The following is a 21,999-nucleotide window of genomic DNA, read 5'->3' as shown; positions in this document are numbered from 1 at the left end:
CCAAACTACAACTTGGGGTAGGCCCATATGTTGATAATACAGATTCTGTTTTGCCTTGATAGGAATAAAATCTTCTGCTCCCAGATTTTTCGCCCAAGTAATAACACTGAAGTGTTTTGGAGGAAGGAGGGCATCATGCATGAAAAACTGGGATACATGGCAAGTTATGAGGACTTAGACCCACTAATGGATCCTGAGTAACCAGACTCAAGATTTGGCCATTTCTGAATTGACTCTCACTGCATTTAATCAAAGCACTCATCCACACATCAATACAACCATGGAGGAAGAAGAATGTATTTCTATCTGCTAACATGCTTGTGAAATAATCATAAGCAACGAACTAAGCTGTGGCCACAGAGTCACAATTATACATGATAATAAAAGGAACTCCATTTTTATTCTCACTACAGCTTATAAGTATGCTAGGCATACATATGTCTGATTCATGTTTGAGCATGCATGCTCAATTTACATGGCTTTCTTGTGGCATGCCATTCTCAAAGGAAGAGGTGGATCCGAGTATTTGCCATCGACAATCCTGTCTAAAACCCATCTGTTAGCTGCCTCGGTGTAATGTATTCCATCCCAAATTACTCGAACAGAAGGGCGCTTGCAGGATCCAACAAATAGTCGGGTGCCATTGACAGTGATTGTATCTCCACATCCTGCAGTAGGACTGTAGTTATACTTGCCTCCATAGCCACAACAAGCTACAAGTGGGTGCTCAAAACCTGCATGTATAGTTTATACAGAATTGGTTAGAGGCTTAGAGCAGAGAGCAACTATAACAGAGTTGCCCACATGTGAACATTAATGCCGGATGAATTGGAAAATCTCAGAAAACTTACCATACTTCTCAGCTTGGCTAATGAGAAGGTACTTCACCGAATAAACATCTACATATGTGAATGCGGCCAAGGGAAGGTCCTTTCTGAGCTGAACCACAGCCTCCTTCAACTTCTTATTGAAATACTGTGCAACATCATTGTAAGGAGCAGCGCAACCGGCCTTGTCTATCTGAGAAGCTGTTATAGGCATATTAACCAAAATGTATGGAAGGCAACCAATGGGACCAGTGTTGTGGATCCAGAATGATCTAGCTCCAAGGTCATAAATTAACTGCATAATCACAAGCCCTGACATGGTTAGCAGTGATGATGGAAAGAGTAGGAAGAGCATTTAGGGCAGAATGACTGTAATATGGTAAATGGACATTGTTATTCATACCCTAACATCCCTGCTGAAGTTGCTGACTATGTCAGGGACTGAGGCATTAACTTCTTGAACAGACTGGTTACCAAAAAAACCTGCTCCCAAGTCATTCTGACCAATATCAAATGTATACAGAGCTTGAGAAAAATATTCTTCCTTGGGCATCAAACTTGCAAAGACTCCACCTACAATGAATCAGAATCCCATCAAAGGATGAGTTGCATTTCAGTCGCAGGTACCAATTAAGGTAATTTTACTAAAAGACGTTCAGAAAGTAACCTCTTTTCTTGATCAACTGGGATCTAGATTTGAATTGCATGAATTGCCAGTATTGCACCAATAAGTAAAATGGACTAAATCCACCCTCACTTAGACCTCTTTTCACCGGTCGAATCGGCGATGCTGCTGTGGCGAAATTGGCGCCATGGGTGAAATTAGATTCCAGGGAATTAAGATAAGCACTTAGGTAGGGCAATCCAAGGCTCTGCGCTGGAAAATATGTGTTGTTGAATATTGTCAATAATAGTGAATCTTAAAGCTTTAGTGGAAAAGAGAAAAATCTATTGAGACATGATAATGTTAAACTGAATATCGTAATGTGTTTTCTATTAACATCACAAAAGAGATGACCCACAATTTTTCAGTATGTAAAAGAAGATCCTCTTTTTTCTTTTTCTACGTTAGATAAGCTTTGATATTACTTCCTCCAAGTTCTAGATAATACTTTGCTCATAAGAAAATAGTAAAAAAATAAACGATTCTATATATTTCATTTTGAACCCAAATCACCCCAACTGTTTTCATCTGAGATGGGTCCGGGTTTGATCATTAAGAGAGGTCCTACAAACCCAAGTGGCCTAGTCCCAGGTTCAACAAAGTTGCCAAAAATAAAAGTTCAAACATAAAGATGAAGACCCAGTTCACCATCATAGATCGATCGATTAATCTTTGTAAACAAAATCTGAAAATAAGGTCAGTTTCAAGTTCTATTCCAAAATAACTCTTGCACTTTCCATTACATTTCAATACTAATGCAGAAGTGAAACGAAATGGGTGCATTAGAGGTGGAATTTGTCCATAGAGGAAATAGCCACGTGTATATTTGGCTACTGCTGGACTAGGTTTGGGCGAGATTTGACAAGACACATTAACCCAAGACCAACTCTAGCATAGGTTAGGTTGGGATTTGAAAACAGAAGTAACTGAATAGTCCGTCTCAACCTCAATCTCAGAGTGGATTGGATTCAATGCAAATGGACACAATCCTACAATACCCAACTTTATCTAAACCCAAACCCGATTCAACTGGCCTCAGCTCAGGCCAGTCATCAGAGATTAATATAAGTATTCTACTCTTCGGGTAAGGTTCAGGCTGGCGCAACCCCACCCAGCCCGACCCAAAATCCCTCCCTGCAAAGCATTTGGTCCTTCTCACTTTCTCAGTTCTCATCCTTCTTCCATGTGGCAAATATCTGCATGAATTCACTCACTCTTGTGCTAAAATTTCAGAGACTGAACACAGAACAGTATAACAAACAAGTATAATAAAATGTTGAAAACCATGGAAGAATGACAACAGTATCACAGTTGGATGAGGAAGAGCCAGTACCCATGAAATCGATGGTTAGCCGCCCATCAGAATATCTTCCAGCCGGCATGTGGAAGAAGGTCTCCCCATTGGGTGGTTGTGTGGGATAGTACGAAGCAGACAAGCCACCAGTGTCAGAATTTGAGTCACCGAAGTTGAAGATCGCCGGAAAATTACAGTCTCTTGAAGCAAATGTAGGATTCAAGATCAAAGTCAGAATTATCAATGTGGAGAAAAAGAGAGAAAGAGAAGGTTCAGTGGATGCCGGAGAACCCATGATGAACATAGAGAAAGAGCAAACAGAAGTTGATTAGACAATGAACAAACAACAAAAGAAAATATATAGAGGATAAGAGGACTGAGGCGGGAAACTGACTTTTCCACAGCAACCGCGTTGAGTGATAAGAAGCTAATTGGAATAATGCGAATTCCAAATTACTTCTCAAGACCAAACAAAGAAATTTTATTCAAAAACCATGTTTTATTTTAACAAAGAAATTTCCGTGTCCTTGAGGAAATTATACTGCTTATTGAGTGATGTATTTTGATTGGTTCTGTTTTTTTTTTTACTTTTTCTTTTTTTTTTAAGAAAAAACCTTGTTGGTTTGTGGCTGGCAATATCTTGGTCTTTTATTTCCATTGTACTAAATAATTTGCTTCTGTTTTACCCTTTAATTGTTGTTTGAGACCTGGGAGGGCTGGAGATTGATTTGGGCACTGCCAGTTTATTTTAATAATTGAGCATTTGGGAATAGTGATCAGAATAAATGGTGAAGAGGATCTTTTTCTTGTGAAGTTGGAATTAAGGATAGTCTTGAGAAATCCAGTGGGGCTGTTTGATAACAGATGGAATGGATGGATGAATTGAATGACTGGAAGAATTAAATAGTTTTGAGCTCCTTAATGGTAGAATTTATTATTAGGTCGCCTCTATCTACAAGAAGACAAAAGCAATAAGTCATTCATTTCAGCTCTTACACCCATTATCATAGAGTACCTTTCATGTCGTAGAATTTAGAGGAAATGAGACAGAGTCGGGTTCAAAGATTTTGATGATGTCACGGTGAAATGCCTAAAATACCAAGAGGGGATAAATTAAAGAAAGAAGAATAATAAAAGGCCTTATACAACCACCAAAAAAAACCTTCACTGAGGACAGAAACACAAAAGAAAAGAAAGTCTCTAACAAGAATCTTCATATAATAGAATGCGCTGCAACCTGTAAGAGCAAAACTAGGGATTGCAGTGGTTCAATTAATAGCAGGGTAGGATGCATTCAGTGGTGGGCCCCTCCAGTCAAATAGGACGAAGATATTTTGGTGGGCCCAGATCGGAAACCCAATAAGTTTTCTGGGTCCTACAATTTTTTTTTTATCTGGGTGGTGGTGGGGTTGGGGAATTGGGATCTGCTAGTCACATTGACTTCACAGTCACATTCGACCGTATATTGGAATTATCTGACCGTGTATTGGAATTATCTTGGATGAATATGCGGTCAGGACATGTTGTGAGGTCAGTATAAGGAGTGCCCTCTGTTGGGAATAGATCCAACTCGGCTTGGGGTGGGAATGATCCAAGGAGCGTTTCAATTTTACATTTGATACAGTTCTGATTTGAGTTATGAGTCCTACTCAAAGTTTGACATGAGAAGCATTTTCATTAGATTAAGAGACCAATTCGATTTGTTACGTGTCAAATGACGCCGTGAACAATCTTCTAGATTGTGACTTTAGAGGCAGAAGAGATGAGGCTTTGAGAAAATTTTGCAAGCTAACAGATAATGAACTCTTCAAATTGGCAACGTGTTTGACGGAAATCATGGTCTTATGGCTTGCAACTCAAGCAGTTGAAGCCTGCAATTTTCAAAGATTGAATACGAAGTGTCCCAGAAATGACGCAGCTAACTTGAGCTCTTTCTCATGTGGATTGCCAGATTGGATGTTAAATAGTGGTACAAAACAATCCTTCTGCTAACTCCAAACTCTACGAATAGTTGTATTCTGAGGCTATTGTAACTTGCCACGTGTTGTGTTCAAAGTATTACGATTTAGGAGTCAGGACCCACCATTTTGTTTTGTTTTGCTGGATTGGACAACTATTTCAATTATGCATCATCTCTTACCATAACTTGCAATAACAATAATAATTAATAATTTTTTTTCTAGAAATGCATTGGAAATCATGTTTAAAGACTGATTATAATTGTTCGACAAGCTTTTTTAAAGGGTAAAAGCACAAAAAGAAAAAAAAAAAAGGAATAAAAAGATATTGAGATTCTGTCGCTGAATGCCTTAATTCATTTATTAGATTTAACTATTGAAATATTTGAAAAATTACTGTTTATAAACATTAACCGATATAATGATGCTACCAAAATACTATGATTTAACTCTTATAACCTATTTGAAAAAGAAAACTCTTATAAGCTGCACGAAAATCAAGACAAGGGTATTATATAGTATAGGAAATTGATGGGTCCTGGTTTCCAAGTGCCCACAGCCCATAAAAAGTGCAGTGCCACTTGGGATCATACAAAACATGTTCGCAATAGCTCAGATGGTAGGGACCAACTAGAAATGATGGTACTGGTGACAATTTTAGTAGTACTCTTCGGATGAGTAAAATTGATTATTGATTAATCAAAATTCAAAAGGAGGGAAACTTTCAAGCCTACAAATGAAGGTTTTCTTTCTGTTTTAAGTTCAGCTCAGGTTTATACTTTATAGTTTTATATCACATCCTGATGATGAAGTCAATCTTCACCATTTAATTAATCGACTTAACATTAACCCATTGAGAACAGTAATAAAGTAAAATGTAAAGTGTAGAAATATAAATAGAATTATATCTCAAGCTATGAGATCTAGTATAAGAATATTTATCTTGTGAAATTCATTTCTCCCCAGGAAATAAAAGCAGTTTTTTTTCTTTTTTTCTGCTTTCATTTGGAGGTAGCAAACTGCTTTATTTTTAACTCAGCTTCCAGAGCTATAATAAAGCTGATTAGCTGTTTTATAGGCTTCTAGTACATGTAGATATCAGTTTCTTTTCTGGGTTCCCACTCTGCCCTAGTAATGTTATGGTTGTGTTTGGTTTATTGAATGCTTTTGTTTCTCAAAATGAAAAGTGCCACATCAGGGAAGTAAAATAAAACCATTCACATCATCAAGCACCACCTATATATGAGCCCCGTTCAGGGAGTGGAACCAAGGGGGGCGCAAGAGGGCCCCAGCCACCAGAAACAACAATAATTTACAAACTGATCCGCACATTAGGGTGTTTGTCCAGGCTTTTTTAAAGTGTTATTGATCCATAAGATACACATGCATTCAAAAATGACAAGGTTGGACTGTCCAACTTGCCAAGTATCCAATAGTTCACACACAGACACCCCAAGTGACAACTGACAAGGTTGGACTGTCCAACTTGGACAAGAAAAAGGTAGCATCCCTCTGTCAATTGTTGTGCAAATCACATGAGACCTGAAAGGCTGAAACAATGGCTCTGAATGATTAATAGGATTTTTTTTATCAATAATTTTGGATTGAATTAATATTAAAAATATGAGAAAATTACTGGGCAAGGGGGCAAAACAATCTTAGCTCCCAAGAACAACCATTAAGCATCAAATGAACAAAAATTACAAGACAGCCCAAAAAAGAGAATGTCTGCTCACCCCTTGTCTAGCTAGACCATCTGTCAAAGAGTTCAACTTCTTTTTACCCATTTGTATTGGATTTCCATGTCCTTAGTCAGCCACTTGAATTTTCTCTTTTCATTATTGTATTTCCAAAGTCCAAGACTATCATTTTTCAGCCAGTTTACCACCACTTCGGAATCTCCTATGATCAACTTGTTAATATGCATATCTTTGATTCTTTGTACCCCTTCAAGAGCTGCAAGAATCTCAACTCTCAAAGAACCTCCCACACCAACTGGTCCAGAATACATAGCTAATAGTTTCCCTTGTTCATCTCTTATTACTCCTATTCCGGATGGTCCTGAATTGCCCAAGTTGCTGCCATCAAAGTTCAGTTTAACAAAGTCATGGGGTGGGGGGGATCCAACAAACATTTGAGGCCTTCCTCATTGGAACAAGTTCTGCTATCATCTTCCACTTTCTTTGCAGTTCATCAATTGAGAATTCTGCGAACAGAGCCAAGGTTTTCAGCCAGTGTATAACCCTAATGTGGATGACCTTCAGCATTGCTTCCAAACTTCTCTCCTTATCTGTAAATAATCGTGAATTTCTCTCTTCCCAAATAGTCTAACAGACTGCAGTCCTCATACACCTCCACATAAACTTGGCCCTTTTTGTTGGCCGAAACGGCATACATGTGAACAGGCTTTGCACATTCAAAGGGGGGGTCCACCTGCACCCAAACAAAGAAGTACACCACTCCCAAATGATGTTAGTGAACCGACAGGAGATTAGTAAGTGATATCTAGACTCACCATCAGCTTTACAGAGGACACACCAGTGAGAACAAAAACAACTATTGGGTCTTTTTCTTTCAAGTAAATCTGTTGTGTTAACTCTTTCCATAAAGGCTTCCCAATAGAAACTCCCAACCTTAGGAGGTATAGGATGACACCACCTCTTTAACAGGGAAAGACAAGCCCGTAGAAGAAGAATGTGTGAGAGCGCTAAAGAAAGAGGACAAGTGAAAGAACTAGAGGGGGTGAGAGTTCAAATTCTACTATCTGCCTTTGTTGGCTCTTGGAACACCCCTTCAAGAATGGATAACAGTGATGAGATACCATCAAGCTCTATGTCCCTGATATCTCTTCGCAGGCCCAAGTTTCAGCCGACCTCAGAAATAGAATTAGAAGTTACAATGAATGAAGACATTGGTTCATTTTTAAAAGTGGAAAGGGCAAAAAGGCTTGGGAATTGGTCTTTTAGGGTGGAGCCCCCAATCCAAATATGTTCCAAAAAATTAATGAGATTGCCTGAGTGCAAGTCATACATGATCCATGGAGAGAACAAAGCTAGAATAGCTTGAATAGCTTTCCAAGGAGATGCTCTTGTACTCTTTGCCAAAATCCCAGTGTCCCATCCATTTGCTGCAACCCCATGAATACTTTCAACTATCTTCACCCAAAGTTTGTCATTCTCCAATGAGAACCTCCAAAGCCATTTCCCCAGAAGAGCCAAGTTCTTATTCCTTAAATTCCCGATACCCAAACCTCCCTCCCTCTTACTCCTACAAACCATCTCCCACCCCACCCTATGGTCTTTCTTCTCCTCCCCTGACTCCTAGAGAAAGTCTCTCATTAGTTTTTCCAATCTACTAGCCACCTTTGTCAGAATCTTGAAGATTGACAAAAAGTAAACAGGAAGGTTAGCTAAAGTAGACCTGATTACAATGTTTCTCCCTCCAAGAGACAAATAGTTTTTCTTCCAAGTTGCTAATTTCTTTTCAAACCTCTCCACAATCGAAACCCAAAACTCACCTTTTTGAAGGTTATCACCCAATGGCAAACCAAGGTAATTAAGGGGCCATTTTGCTATTGCACATTCTAAAATGTTTGCAGCCTCAGAGATCTCCCCCTCGCCCATATTTACCCCAACTATACAACTCTTCTCAAAATTCACCTTAAGGTTTGACATTTGCTCAAAAAGTCGTATAGTGAGCTTCAAATTTTTAACCCTGTTAGGGTGCCCTGCTTTACAAAAGAGTATGGTGTCATCTACAAATTGCAAATGTGTGAGTGGCACAAGCTCCCTCTCAACTCTCCAACCTCTGATTAAGCCCCTGGAATCTGCTCTATAAATTAGTCTCCCCAGAACTTCAGCTACCAAAGTAAATAAGAAGGGAGAGAGGGGGTCTCCTTGCCTAATCCCTCTCAAGGCTGGGAAGAAATCGACCACTGTCCCATTTTCCATAATGGAGTAATGGCAGCTCCTGATACAACCCAAGACCTATCTGCACCAATTATCCCCAAAACCAAAATTGGTCATCACCTCCATCAAGAAAGACCAATCCACCAAATCATAAGCCTTTTTCAAATCTAGTTTACAAATCAACCCTTTTTTCTTGGATCTCTTAAACTCCTCCAAGCTCTCATTTGCTATCAGAATCTGATATGTTATTTGTCTCCCCTTCACAAAGGTTCCTTGATTATCTGCTAGGCTGATCGACCAGTACCTTGGTGATAATCTTATAAAGGCTGTTGACTAGGCTGATCGACCTGAAATCCTTTGGGTGACATGCATTCCTCTTATTAGGAACCAGTGCAATAAAACTGGAGTTCAGCCATGGGTTGATCACCCCTCTAGAGTGGAATTCATCAAATACAATCCATAGATCTTCCTTTAATATCTCGCAGCAATCTTAATAAAAAGCCATCGTAAAACCATCTAGGCTTGGTGCTTTTGATCTATCCATAGAGAACACTACCTCCCTTATCTCTTCCACTTCAAATTTCCTTTCCAACCAATCCCTATCCTCTATCTACAAAGTTGGCCATTCCATGCCCTCAATCCACACCCTATTATTTGGGGGTTTTCTAAAGATAGACCTAAGGTGATTTGCAAAAGTCCATGCTATTTCTCTTTGGGCGGATATTGTAACCCCTTCAATCTCTAGACTTGAAACAAAATTCCTTATTCTTCCACTTTCCATCGCATGAAAAAATTGGTATTCCTATTCCCCTCCTTCAACCATTTACACATTGATTTTTGTCTCCAACTTATTTTCTCTTGAAGAAGATAATCTTCTAACTGTTTATGCAAATTCCAGCTCCTTATCTTCTTCTGTAAGACAACCCCTTTCTTCCTTACCATCCAGGTCCTCAATTTGTGCAGCCACTATTCGCTTTCTTTTCTCTAATCTCCCAAACTCTAACAGATTCCTCTCCTTGATTTTTCCTTTCAAATATTGGAGCTTCTTTATGAAACCTCATTCCACTCCATTTCACTGTTGGATTGATTTTTAGCCACCACTCTTTGACTTTCTTTATGAACCCCGGGTGTCCTAGCCACATGTTTTCAAACCTAAAGGGAGCAGGACCAGCACCTCTCACTTCCTCCCTACAGATCACAATAGGCCAATGGTTTGAAGTCACCCTTGGATATGCTCTAGAGTTTAGATTCCCCCATTGTTCTTCCCAATCATTTGAGAAGAGAAATCTATCCAGTTTAGAGCAAATCGGGTTCACTTGGAGATTGGACCAAGTAAAACAGCTGTGTGATAGTGGGATTTCTTTAAGCTCGTAAACATCCACAAATTGATTGAATTTCCTCATACTCAAGGTCGATCTCCACCTCAGACTATTTGTCTCTTCCAGAAATCTTATAACATTAAAGTCACCTCCAAGACACCAAAGCCCTTCCCGTAGTCCCCTTATATCGACCAGTTCTTCCCACAACTTCCTTCTTTCTCTGTAATCATTTGAACCATATACATTGGTAAGCACCCATTCAAACCCATCCTCCACTCGTTTAAACTTCAAGGAATTTGAAAATTGGCCTATTAACTCTTCCTGACCTATGAGTACTTCATTCTTCCACATTGTGACAACACCCCCCTAGACCCCCAAGAAGGCAGAACCGCTCATCTAATCCCCCTGCCTCTCCAGACACTCCTTGCCCACCTAATGTCAAAATCTGCTCTCTTGGTCTCCTGCAAAAGTACTACATTTGGGTTTGTTTTCTTGATGGCCTCTTTATTATTGCTCTCTTTCTAGCACTTCCCAAATCTCTGACATTCCAACTTAAGATCCTCATCTAACTATCTTCTTTCCCCTTAGACCCTCCTGCCCTTAGTTATCAAACTTCTATTTCCTTCCACCTCCTTTAGCAGCCTTTCAGCCTCACTCACTTTTCTCCTTTTAGATTTTGCTTATTCTTTCTTTGTTTTCAAACATACTTTGAGAGCATTTGGATCTTTCAATTTGCACCCTAGTTTCCGTACAAAACCCACCACAAAATCCTCACTAATTACATCTCTTACACTTGAATTTCTACTTCCCTCCCCTGTTGTTGTCTCACCCCTTCTATCTCCTTTCTCCTCAAAACCCTCTACTCTAACTCCCTCTGACCCTTCCTTTTGATTGTTTTCCACCACTGCTTCATTTAATACACTCTAGGATTTCCAAGATTCTTTTCTTTTTTTCTATTTCTCCTTCATTCCCTACTTCTCTCTCCTAACCCTCCCTGTCGCTTCTATTTTCTCTCACCCCATCCCCTCCTTCAAGGGCTACAGCCTCTGGGTTGGGATCTGTATTTGGCATAGAAGTCAAAAAGCAACAGTTAGTATCACAAAACGAAAGGACACGGTTACCTAGGTTATGGTGGGGAAGATTGGGAGTGTTGGAGTTGGATACAGAAACAGTCTGGCCCTGATAAGGAATGTGGGTTCTATCTGGTTCTAAGGCTTGGTTCTGATTAGTTAGCCTTTCCGTCACCTCTGTTAAATAGAGATCACAACTCTCATCCACCTATTTATGCCTCCCCACTGTGTCCCCGTATTGCTTTTGAGAAGTCTCGAGGGATCCTTTACAAAAAACCTGTTAGGATTGAATTGGGAGTCTCCGGGATTAGGAGACTCCACTGAGTTAGGATCGAATTAGGAGTTCGTTTTGATTTTGAGTTCCTGTAAATTTAGGAGTTTCGATATTCGATGGCTGTGTATGACTGTGTATATATATCTAAATCTTCAATGAATGAAAATAAGAAAAGCAAACTAGAAAAGCTCTAGTTTTACATGGTATTAGAGCCACAAGAGGTTTGTGTTCCAAGACCTTTGGAGATCAGTGGCGGAAGCGGCGATATTCGGTGCCGGGAAAGGAGAAACTATGCACGCCAAATTCCGATCGAGACTCCGGATTCCACAGAGTTAGATCTTTGTCTTCATCCTACCAAGACTACAACCGGCGGTGGAAGTGGCGATCTGTTACCAACGGTGCGAACACTGAGAGGCGGGAATCGTTCCAGCGGCGGCGATCCATTACCAGTGGTCGTGTTTCGTTCTGGTGGCGGCAATCCCTTACTAGCGGCAGCGATCTGTTACCAGTGGTTGTGTTTCGTTCCGGTGGTGGTGATCTCTTACTAGCGGCAGCGATCTCTTACCAGCGGCGGCGTTCGTGTTTCGTTCCGGTGGCGGCGATCTCTTATAAACGCTGTCGACAGCACTACTTCTACTTCATATTGCTTCCACTTCCGAACAAGGGAAGAAGCCTGCAGTTTTGGGATATCAATGGAACTTTCTGTTGGAGTTGGTGAAGCCCCTCTTAGAAACGCTAACTGCCTTGTTGACACAGGTTGACTTGGAGAGAGTCAAGAGTTCACGGTTCTGCCTCTCGATTGTGGTAACCACATCCCGGGCCTGAATAGAAGCCCACCGATCAAGTATCCGTGAGCGCTTGCGTCGAACGTCTGAAGATTCTACACTGACTCAAGAACCCACCGATTGGATCAGGACGATCCCGGAGGAATCGCGCATTGAGGTTGTCGGAAGATCGGTCTCAGATTCCATGGCTTCGAAATCGGTGCCTCTTTAGGGAGTTCCGGATAAGACTCACAAACGTCCGGATCTTTAACGGGTTTCCGACGAGTCAAAGTTCTGCGGCAGGTTTTAGGGAGATCCAATTTTCTATTTTTGTGACGATTCTGCTGCCGATTGAGGGTTTTCAGACACGGTGGTCGATATGGCTGAAAGTAAAGAAAAAGAACACGGTGGGCGTGGTGGACGGTAACAAGGAACAGGGGCAGGAGGAAAAGGTCGTGGCGGCTAAGTCAAGGCCAATACAGCCAAAGACTCTGCGCAAGGCAATGCGTCTCAAGGAGAATCAACCGATGCAGTCAAGACTGGGTTAAATGGACTAAGTAGTGAGCAGTGGAACATGTTACTCAACCTTTTGAACACACAGATGCAGTCAATGCGTCTCGAGTCGATGAGAGACATAAAGAACATCATTCCATGCTCTGTCGGGCTACCAGATGGGAAAGCAACAATAGTAGAGAAAAAAGGCACAGTTGCACTGGATGATCATTTGAAACTGACTAATGTTTTATATGTGTCTAGATTGAATTGCAATCTAATTTCTGTGTCGCAATTGATTGAGGAGTCGAATTGTGTTGTTCAGTTCACTAATAAATTATGTGTGATACAGGACCGAACTACAAGGATGCTGATTGGAGTGGGTGAGCAGCGAGAGGGACTCTATTATTTCCAGAGCATTGCATCAGCAAGAGCAATGAAGATTACAGAGAGCAAAACGTGTGATATTTGGCATCAAAGGTTAGGGCATCATTCTCATAAAATTGTTAAGTTGCTGCCTTTTGTTAGTACTAAAAATAATAAGGATGACAGTATTAAGGGTTGTGATGTCTGCTTCTGAGCTAAACAATGTCGATAAGAGTTTGTTTCTAGTAATAACAAAGCATCTGATATTTTTGAGTTAATTCATTGTGATTTATGGGGTCCTTATAGAACCACAGCTTCTTGTGGTGCTCATTATTTCTTGACAATAGTAGATGATTTTTCTAAAAGTGTTTGGATTTATCTTCTGATTGATAAGACAGAAGTGAGACAAGTTCTTCGAAATTTTTTTGCTATGGTTCAAAGGCAATTTAACAAACCTGTCAAAATGGTTCGTACTGATAATGGGACTGAGTTTGTCTGCTTGGCTAGTTATTTTGCTCAGCATGGTATTATTCATCAAGCCACTTGTGTCGGGACCTCTCAGCAAAACGAGAGGGTTGAACACAAACATCGGCACATACTCAATGTTGCCCGAGCATTGCGTTTTCAAGCTAGCATGCCTATTGATTTTTGGGGGGAATGTGTATTGACCGCATGTTATTTGATCAATCGGACACCGTCCATTCTGTTGAAGGGAAAGACTCCCTATGAAGTTTTATTTGGGTGACCTCCCTCTTATGATAATGTGCGAGTTTTTGGTTGCTTGGCATATGCGCACAATCATGGACATGGAGGGGATAAATTTGTCAGTCGAAGCAGACAGTGTGTTTTTGTTGGGTATCATTTTGGAAAGAAAGGATGGAGCTTGTATGATTTAGAGTCCAACACGTTCTTTACATCAAGAGATGTTACTTTTTTAGAGGATGAATTCCCTTATGCATGCAAGGAGGATAAACAACTAAACAAAGCACAAGGCCAATTTCATTGTGGAATAGGTGGGATAGATGAGGTGTTGGTGCCGTCCACTTGTTTACCAGGACAAGCAAATGGCGAGATAGAGACTAACCAGCGATGTGAACTTGCAGAAGGAGTCAGTGTAGAAGAAGGAACCCATGTAGACCCAAATGCCAATACTAGTGAACCCATGCATTCTTTTGATGTCACCACAAAAAATACAAGCGAAGACAGTCCTGACGTCAGGGGGGGTGGCAATGTTGAGCAACGACAATACTCTGATTCTCATTTAGGGCGTGGGCATCGACAGAAACAGCAGTCCACAAGGTTAAGAGACTATGTGCTTCACACCATACAACGCTTGAGTCCCTCTCCGCGTCCCTTTGCAAGGTCACTCAGCCAATCACATCCTATAGGTAGTCTTTATCCCACAGATAACTGTGAATTGTAACATTTTTTTTTGTCAACATCGTGCTTTCTTGGCAGCTATTACTGCAGGAGTTGAACCTACTTCTTTTGCTGAGGCCGTAAAGGATGGAAAATGGAGGGATGCAATGCAGAAAGAAATACAGGCACTTGAGAATAATTAGACATGGACCGTAGAGCCTTTGCCATTCAGAAAACAAGCCATAAGATGCAAATGGGTATATCGAATCAAGTATATCGCTGATGAGACAGTGGAAAGATACAAAGCCCGTCTCGTGATCTTTGGGAACAAACAGGTTGAGGGAATTGATTATAATGAAACTTTTGCCCCAATTGCAAAAATGGTTACTTTTCGTACCTTTCTTGCAGTCGAAGTAGCTAGAAATTGGGAGCTTCATCAAATGGACGTACATAATGCATTCTTGCACGGTGACCTTCATGAGGAAGTCTACATGCGAATGCCTCCTAGTTTTCAATCAGATAAACTAGGTATGGTGTGTCGATTGTGAAAATCTCTGTATGCCTTGAAACAAGCGCCGAGATGTTGGTTTGCTAAATTAACCGCAACCTCGAATACATATGGGTTTTAGCAATCAGGTTTAGATTACTCCCTATTCACCTTTCGTCGAGATAGGGTACATGTGCTTGTCCTCGTGTATGTGGACGACATTATCGTGTCAGGTAATGATCATATGGCAATTCAAGTCTTCAAAAAATATTTGAGTGACTGCTTCCATATGAAAGACTTGGGACCATTGAAATATTTTTTCTGACTCAACGAAAGTATGCTCTGGATATTATCGTTGAAGTTGGATTACTTGGTGCAAAACCTGCTCATTTTCCTATGGAGCAGAATCACAATCTGGCCTTGACAGATGGGCCTCTCTTATCTTATCCTGAGCGATACAAGCGCTTGGTGGGCAGGCTTATTTATCTCTCAACAACTCGTCCTGAGTTGTCTTATTGTGTGCACGTTCTGTCCCAATTCATGTAGCAACCGCAAGAAAGACATTGGGAGGCTACATTGCGATTGGTGCGCTACTTGAAAGGAAATCCTGGTCAATGAATTCTCTTGCGTTCAGATTGTGACTTGCAATTATATGCATGGTGTAATTCAGACTGGGCGAGTTGTTCTTTGTCTCGACGTTCCCTGTCTGGGTGGTTTATTCTATTTGGAAAATCGCCGATTTCCTAGAAAACTAAGAAACAACACACTGTGGCTTGTTCTTCAACGGAAGCAGAGTATCGGTCTATGGCCACAGCCACGTGTGAATTAAAATGGCTGAAGGGATTGTTATTGGCCCTTGGAGTGACGCATTCGAACCCAATGCGATTTACATTGTGATAGTCAGGCAACCTTGCATATTGCACCAAACCTAGTGTTTCATGAACGTACGAAACATATTGAAGTTGATTGCCATTTTATTCGTGATGAGATTCAAAATGGTTGCATTCGTCTTGCTTATGTGTCGACTACCGTTCAACTGGGAGACATTTTTACAAAGGCACTAGGTCGTAGAGACTTTGAGTATTTTCTCCGCAAGTTGGGCATTCACAATCTGCATGATCCAACTTGAGGGGGGGTGTTAGGATTGAATTGGGAGTCTGCAGAATTAGGAGACTCTGCTGAGTTAGGATCGAATTAGGAGTTCGTTTTGAGTTTGAGTTCCTGTAAATTTAGGAGATTCGATGTTCGATGGCTGTGTATGGCTGTGTATATATATCTAAATCTTCAATGAATGAAACTAAGAAAAGCAAACCAAAAAAGCTCTGGTTTTACACCTGTTCGGCAAGGAGATTTTGAGATGTAGCTTCTGAGTGTGAGTTAGAGTTTCCACCCCGAGTTCGAAATGTGTTCAGCGACAACAATGTACGGCTCTTCCTCAGCACAGTGAGACGTTACCGCACCTGGTCTTTGTGAGAACAATGTATCCAAATCAAAAGTTGCAGCAGATTCTTCCCCTAAAAACTTCTCACCCAAAACACTGCCTAAACTGGACTGGCTATCCACGTCTTCTTCCTCCATTTCGTAGTCCACCCAGCCCTCGTCAAAACCATCCTTCTCCTCGAGATGAGCTCGATCGTACCTGGGGTTTGGTCTGTCTTGTGATGTTTGTCCCTCCCTGGGTGTTTCAAGAACTGCGCGAGGCACCCACCGGAGAGTACTTGAGCTTCGCTCTGACTGCCTGAGATCACCTACAACACCCCCGTCCAAAATTTTTGAAGAAGAAGAAGATAGATGATGTCTATCGTCTAGAGTCCCCAACTGTCTCCCCGACCCACGTCCTCACTTAAACAATCACGTGGGTAGGGATTCCCCCTTCTGGCTGAGCCGATCGGTCCACCCACCGGTTCAGATGACCCGACCTGCAAAAATCTCCCTTTCTTAACCACGTTAGCGAAGGTGTCTTGTCCCTTCGAATTACCAGCTAATCCAAAAAATTTTGAATTTATTTCTTTTAATAGATTTCGTGGTTTTTGGTTCTCTCCCACCGACTTTTCAGCTTCCTTTCTAAGCTGCCCCCTATGTTCAGTCTTACCCTCCAGCTGTAGGCCCCTAGTAGTCCAACCCTCCACGTCAGCATCGTCTTCTACCTTGGGTCTTTGTCCCCACAACTCTGCCTCCATGTAACTTCAGCAAGAACCTCTATTGTTCTTGGGAGCGATTCCGGTCTCACCCCGACCATCCTAACCACAGCGGCACGAAAATCTTGCAGATGGACTTCCTCCATTTCTCCGCCCAGCAGCTTCACAATATTTTCCAGATTTGCTTCACTCCAGAGATGGAAGGGAAGACCTACCAATTTGAGCAGGAAACTTCTGCAGACATGTTCCATCTCATTACAAAACGGTTTCTAGTTTTGAATCTGAATCAAACCTTCTTCACATTCAAAAGATGTAAATCCCCTGATTTTTTCATCGCCAAATCTCAACACTACCTTCCTGTCTGAGAATGGTTTCAGAGCAACCTCGGACTCCAGCTTCAAGTTGTGCACCACTGAGTTTAGGACCTTCCTCCAATCTTGTATTGCTTTGCTCGCTAAGGTTACCATTCTCCGCTCCCAGTCTTCTTTCTCACCCTCAAACCACAGCTTCACCCCCGTATTAGAGCTCGAAATAAGTTCACCATCACTGCATGAGCTCTCCTTCAACGGCTTCTCTAGGCTTTTAATGGGTGCTGAACTTTGTTCTTGCTCCAACACCACATCGACAGAGACAAGAAACTGCTGCAACCCCTCCGCAAAGGCCATCCAACCTTGTTTCTTCTTCCCTTCCGGTAAGCAAAGCAATTGTCTTCTTGCGTCGAAATATTCTGTGACCATGATGAACCAGCCTTTACCATTGCATCTCAGTTCCAATTCGTACCTCTTCTTTCCCAGTTCGAAGACATTTTTCCATCAATAAAGCCCTTTCACCATGCCACTGCTTCCTCAAACAATAGTATCGTGGCCTTCCTATCCTCCCTAATTTTTAACAGGTTCTTTCCTCTGGCCCTTCCGCTCTCAAATAAAAATTTCTTCGCTTCAATAATCAGTTCAGACTTCCATCTACTCACCAAATGAAAAACTTCTCCACTTCGGCTTCCCATCAGTTCAGTCTTCAGTTCCAATCCACTAGATCATAAGCAAAAGATTAATAGGATTCAACTACAGTATTCCGGTTGATAGAAGGACAGCACATTATTTATTTTGGGGAGAGGCCAGGGAGACTAGGTAAGAGAAAATAGAAAAATACAGGATGAAGACAAAAATAAGGACAAATAATTTTGGAGAGAAGTTGAGGATTAATAACCCCATTAAAATTTATTGTTGAATATGAGATGCAAAGATAAAAACATTTACCAAATAACAAAGGCGAAGAAAATATCCCCTAGAAGACATGGAACTCCAGAATGTTTTTACATTTTTCTCATGAGATCAATCAGAAAATCATCAGGTCAGTCCCAAAAGCTGTGGAAAATGTTCATTAATCCTATAAAATCTGAGTGATTACACTAATTCCGATTGGAGGAAACTTGTATGAATGTACAACAGTTAACTTCATCATATGGCTTACTAATGAGATTGCCACAAAATAGGAGCTTCAGAAGTAACATCACTTCAAACTTTCTGTCCTCGTAAACCATACCAACGCATGAATGCTAACACCATGAAGAAACAATAGAGAGAAGATAAGATGGAGCCAAAATCAGGACAAGAATGTTGGACAGAAAATTTGAGGATCGATAGCTGGATTGAAGTTTTATGTATAAGAGATACAAAGATAATGATACCCCTGATTATGATAAATGCAATGCATCAACACTGAATAATAACAATACAGAATTCAGGAGTCTCTACAATCTCTTCAGTAGAGTGTTGTTTTCTTAACTATAGATATTATCCATAAAAAATTATAAATCATTTTATGCATGGGATATTTGGTTAATGTGCATAAGATCAATAGATTGAGTAGTTGGGCAGTATTGCTGAGGTTATCTGAGGGAATGAATTGGTATCATCGACCTTATGAGAGGAGAATTTCATCACCCTATCAGTCCTCTTTTCTTACCCAAATGGATGGCTATAACATATAAAACCAAACAACCTCCTAATGTACCAATGGTTGTCTCCCAAAATGCAGTGGATCCTTCGGTTTTAAAGAGACTTATTTTGATATTCATGCCAAACAAACCAACAACAACAATTCCTGCACTGAACAACAATGTTGCTGTACTGAGCACAACTCCCATCTGTAGCAACTGATTTTGTTTGTCATCCAGCATGATATTGATATAGTCTTCTGTGTCATCCACATAATCTCGCATCTTTTCAGTACAAAAAGATATGGAGTTAGTACATTATTATGGAATAACAGGAAATATATTAGAACCAAATCCAGAAAGAATATAAATTGTGACAGAAAAGGAGGGGAACTCTGGTTTCTTTCATTAGTGAGCAGAAAAAGGACCACAGATATGGTTAAGTTATTTTTCTTAGTGTGAAACTACATGGAAATTAAATCATTTCACTGTTTCCTGTACCATTTAAATACACAAGTTATTTAAATTGCACTAATCAGAATGGAAAAGGTACTAAAACTATAGAATCATTTTTTTTTCTGAAAAATATAGAATCAGTTCTCTTCTTCAAAATCCAATAGGTATATACATTTATAACAAGTTTCTCTCCAATAAAATCACAATTTTATTACACCTACTTTTCAGTTACAATAAGATGAATTCATTTCAAATTATATGAAAAATAAAAGGAGATTATTAAATTCAGCATGATTTACAAACCCCACTACTATTTTTCATATTTCAGAAATATGTTTGCCAAGAGGTTCATCTGGGACAAATGCAGCAATAAGCTTTAGGGAGAATGACCGATAACCCCCATGTCAGAATTTGTAGGCTCAAAGTACATTTGGTGTAGGTGCCAGCTCGGAATTGATGCCAATTCACGGGCGGGTATGGGTGCGTAGAGTGTGGTTTTTGGACCTTCTGAATGTTTATAGGGTTGCAGTGGGAATCAGAAATCTGCATTAGGCCTGTCCGTACTTTTCCGTAAGCTTTATGCCATTAAGACCTACTGAAATAATTAAGACCTCTATTATGACAGTAATTGTTTCCTGATTGCCTGAGAAAATTATGGCTTGTATAGAAATCTCAAGTTTAGAGTAGAGATTAAATGAACTAATGTAGAATCAAATGAGTAGAAGAAATTGATAATAGAAGCCTCTTACAGTCGCCAGAAATCGTCCAAGATTCAGTAGAAGAAGAAAACTTGAAACACAGTCTAGAAAAGGAAAGTATGGGTGCAGCCGCCCAGAAGAGATGTATAGATCTCTCTCAAATCTTCTCAGATCTCGATGAAAGTTTCAGAATATGATGAGAGGGCCTAAGTGACACTTCATTTCAAATCTCATTGCAAACTGAAGAGATCTAATAAAATCTCTCTCCTTGGATGCGCAAAACACAGAGAATAGATCTCTGGATAGATCAAAACAATCCAGATTCAATCAGTAGTGACAAAAGATGTCACACTGATAAAAAAAGAGGAGAAAAGGATTAGAGAGCAGCCTTCTCTGATACCATGTCAGCTCGAGAAAAAGTGAGAGAGCAATGAGAAAGACAAAAGTCCAGATCTGTTAGGGTTGATCAATCTGATTGATCCAACCCAGAAAAGATGTATTTATATTAAACTTATGTGAATGGACAAGATTGTCCTTACAAAGAGAATAGAAAAGGAGTTGTACACTAAAGTACACACCTATTATAGTACAAGAAAGAAAAAATAAAGTACAGTACATTAGAATTACAAAACTACCCTTCAGTAGTTCTTCTACAACAAACACCTTAACCTAACCAACTCAAGGCACTTAAGCCTCTTTTCCTAAGGGACAATGAGTCCTTTTCAGTCCCTTTAGTAGCTTCTCTCGAAAAGGAGTTCTGTAACTACTAGGGCACAAAACAGAGGAATGAATAGTAACCTGTGAGTTCACAGCTCTCATACCATATTAAAACCTATGAATACAGAAGAAAAAGAGGGAAAAGGAAGAAAAAGGATGGGAAATCTGTCTTACATAGTAGAAAGCAAGAAGAAAGTAGGAGGAAGTAGAAAAGCGGGGTTCAAGGAAGGAATACAAACTGTGTACACCTTCCTATTGACCTGGACTTTAGTTCTATTCATTAAGCATGCAAAAATTACAAAAATGCCCCTGTTAAGTGATTCTTAACAGGGGAATACCATATTACATCAAAGGACTAAAATGTCCATGTGAGCAAACATTTCAACAAGGTACTACCACAGAACTCAATGACTTTTTTTTTGATAGTTGAAAGATAATTTCATTAACCAAAGAAGATAAATTGTTACATGCATCCCTTGGAGAAGCGCAAGGTGCAACCTCTCCTAAACATTACAGAAAAACAAGAAAAACAAAAAAAAAATTACAAACTTACCCAAAATAGCTTTTCCCTAGATAACCCTTGTTTGGCAAGAAAGTCAGCAAAAGCATTTGCCAACCTACCCACCCATTGTACTCTAATTGTCATGTGTCTTGTTAACCATTTGACTTTTTTCATAAGATCCCTATAGCTCCAAATAACTGAATTTGGGTTCAGCAACCAACCCACACAATCGCCTTGGAGTCCCTTTCAATAAGTAATTTCTCTACCCCAAGTTGTTTGGCAATCTGGGTTCCTTGTACAAAAGCCAACAACTCAACCTTTGTAGAATCACCTACTCCCACCGGGCCTGAAAACTGCGATAAGACATTGCTCTCCTCAGTTCTCAAGAGTCCTCCAATCCCTGACGATCCTGGATTGCCTTGACTACTCCCATAAAAATTCAGTTTGATAAAACCTTCCAGAGGAGGTGCCCAAACTGCTACAGATTTATTTTTCTTAGAGGATATGTTAGCTATTATAGCCCAGCTTCTCCAAAAGTCAACAAAGGTAAAGGGAGTAAAGGAGTCTAGGGTTCTTACCTAGTGTATAGCTCTACTTAATATACACTCCTTTACTGTTGAAAGGGTTCTCTCCTTGTCAAGAAAGATTCTAGAATTCCTTTTTCCCAAATAGTTCACTACGTGGTTTTGAGGCATCTCCACAAGCATCTTCCTTTTTTTGTTGGCCAAATAAAGCTAGACAAGCCAAACAACAATTTTACTTCTGATGGC

At 40.3% G+C, this 21,999-nt stretch overlaps 2 protein-coding genes and 1 long non-coding RNA gene across 3 annotated transcripts in view; all 3 read right to left on the bottom strand.

Annotated features, from left to right (window-relative positions):
• Positions 1-283: 283 nt before the first annotated feature.
• Positions 284-3,312, bottom strand: LOC148852038 (esterase-like). The gene is made up of 5 exons (XM_088944106.1): positions 2,825-3,312; positions 1,495-1,704; positions 1,231-1,400; positions 852-1,122; positions 284-734 (listed from the first exon to the last, which is right to left on the bottom strand). Exons 1-5 carry the CDS (start codon positions 3,087-3,089, stop codon positions 472-474), a joined length of 1,179 nt encoding a protein of 392 aa, XP_088800232.1. The 5' UTR covers positions 3,090-3,312; the 3' UTR covers positions 284-471.
• Positions 3,313-6,308: 2,996 nt separating this feature from the next.
• LOC148852037 (uncharacterized) lies at positions 6,309-16,599 on the bottom strand. The gene is made up of 2 exons (XR_016099096.1): positions 16,117-16,599; positions 6,309-7,176 (listed from the first exon to the last, which is right to left on the bottom strand). It is a non-coding gene; the product is annotated as an uncharacterized LOC148852037 (long non-coding RNA).
• A 1,937-nt stretch (positions 16,600-18,536) lies between these two features.
• LOC148852036 (magnesium transporter MRS2-F-like) overlaps positions 18,537-21,999 on the bottom strand; it is a 29,819-nt gene continuing 26,356 nt past the window's right edge. Inside the window, exon 6 of the mRNA XM_088944105.1 lies at positions 18,537-19,141. Within this exon, the coding sequence (XP_088800231.1) occupies positions 18,860-19,141 (282 nt within the window). The 3' untranslated portion in view covers positions 18,537-18,859. The remainder of the gene's footprint in view (positions 19,142-21,999) is intronic.

Source organism: Nelumbo lutea, chromosome 5 (genome assembly GCF_056320005.1).
Source record: "Nelumbo lutea isolate HS-2025 chromosome 5, American lotus-T2T, whole genome shotgun sequence".
Lineage (NCBI taxonomy): Eukaryota > Viridiplantae > Streptophyta > Magnoliopsida > Proteales > Nelumbonaceae > Nelumbo > Nelumbo lutea.
This window is presented reverse-complemented; position numbering and strand designations above follow the sequence as displayed.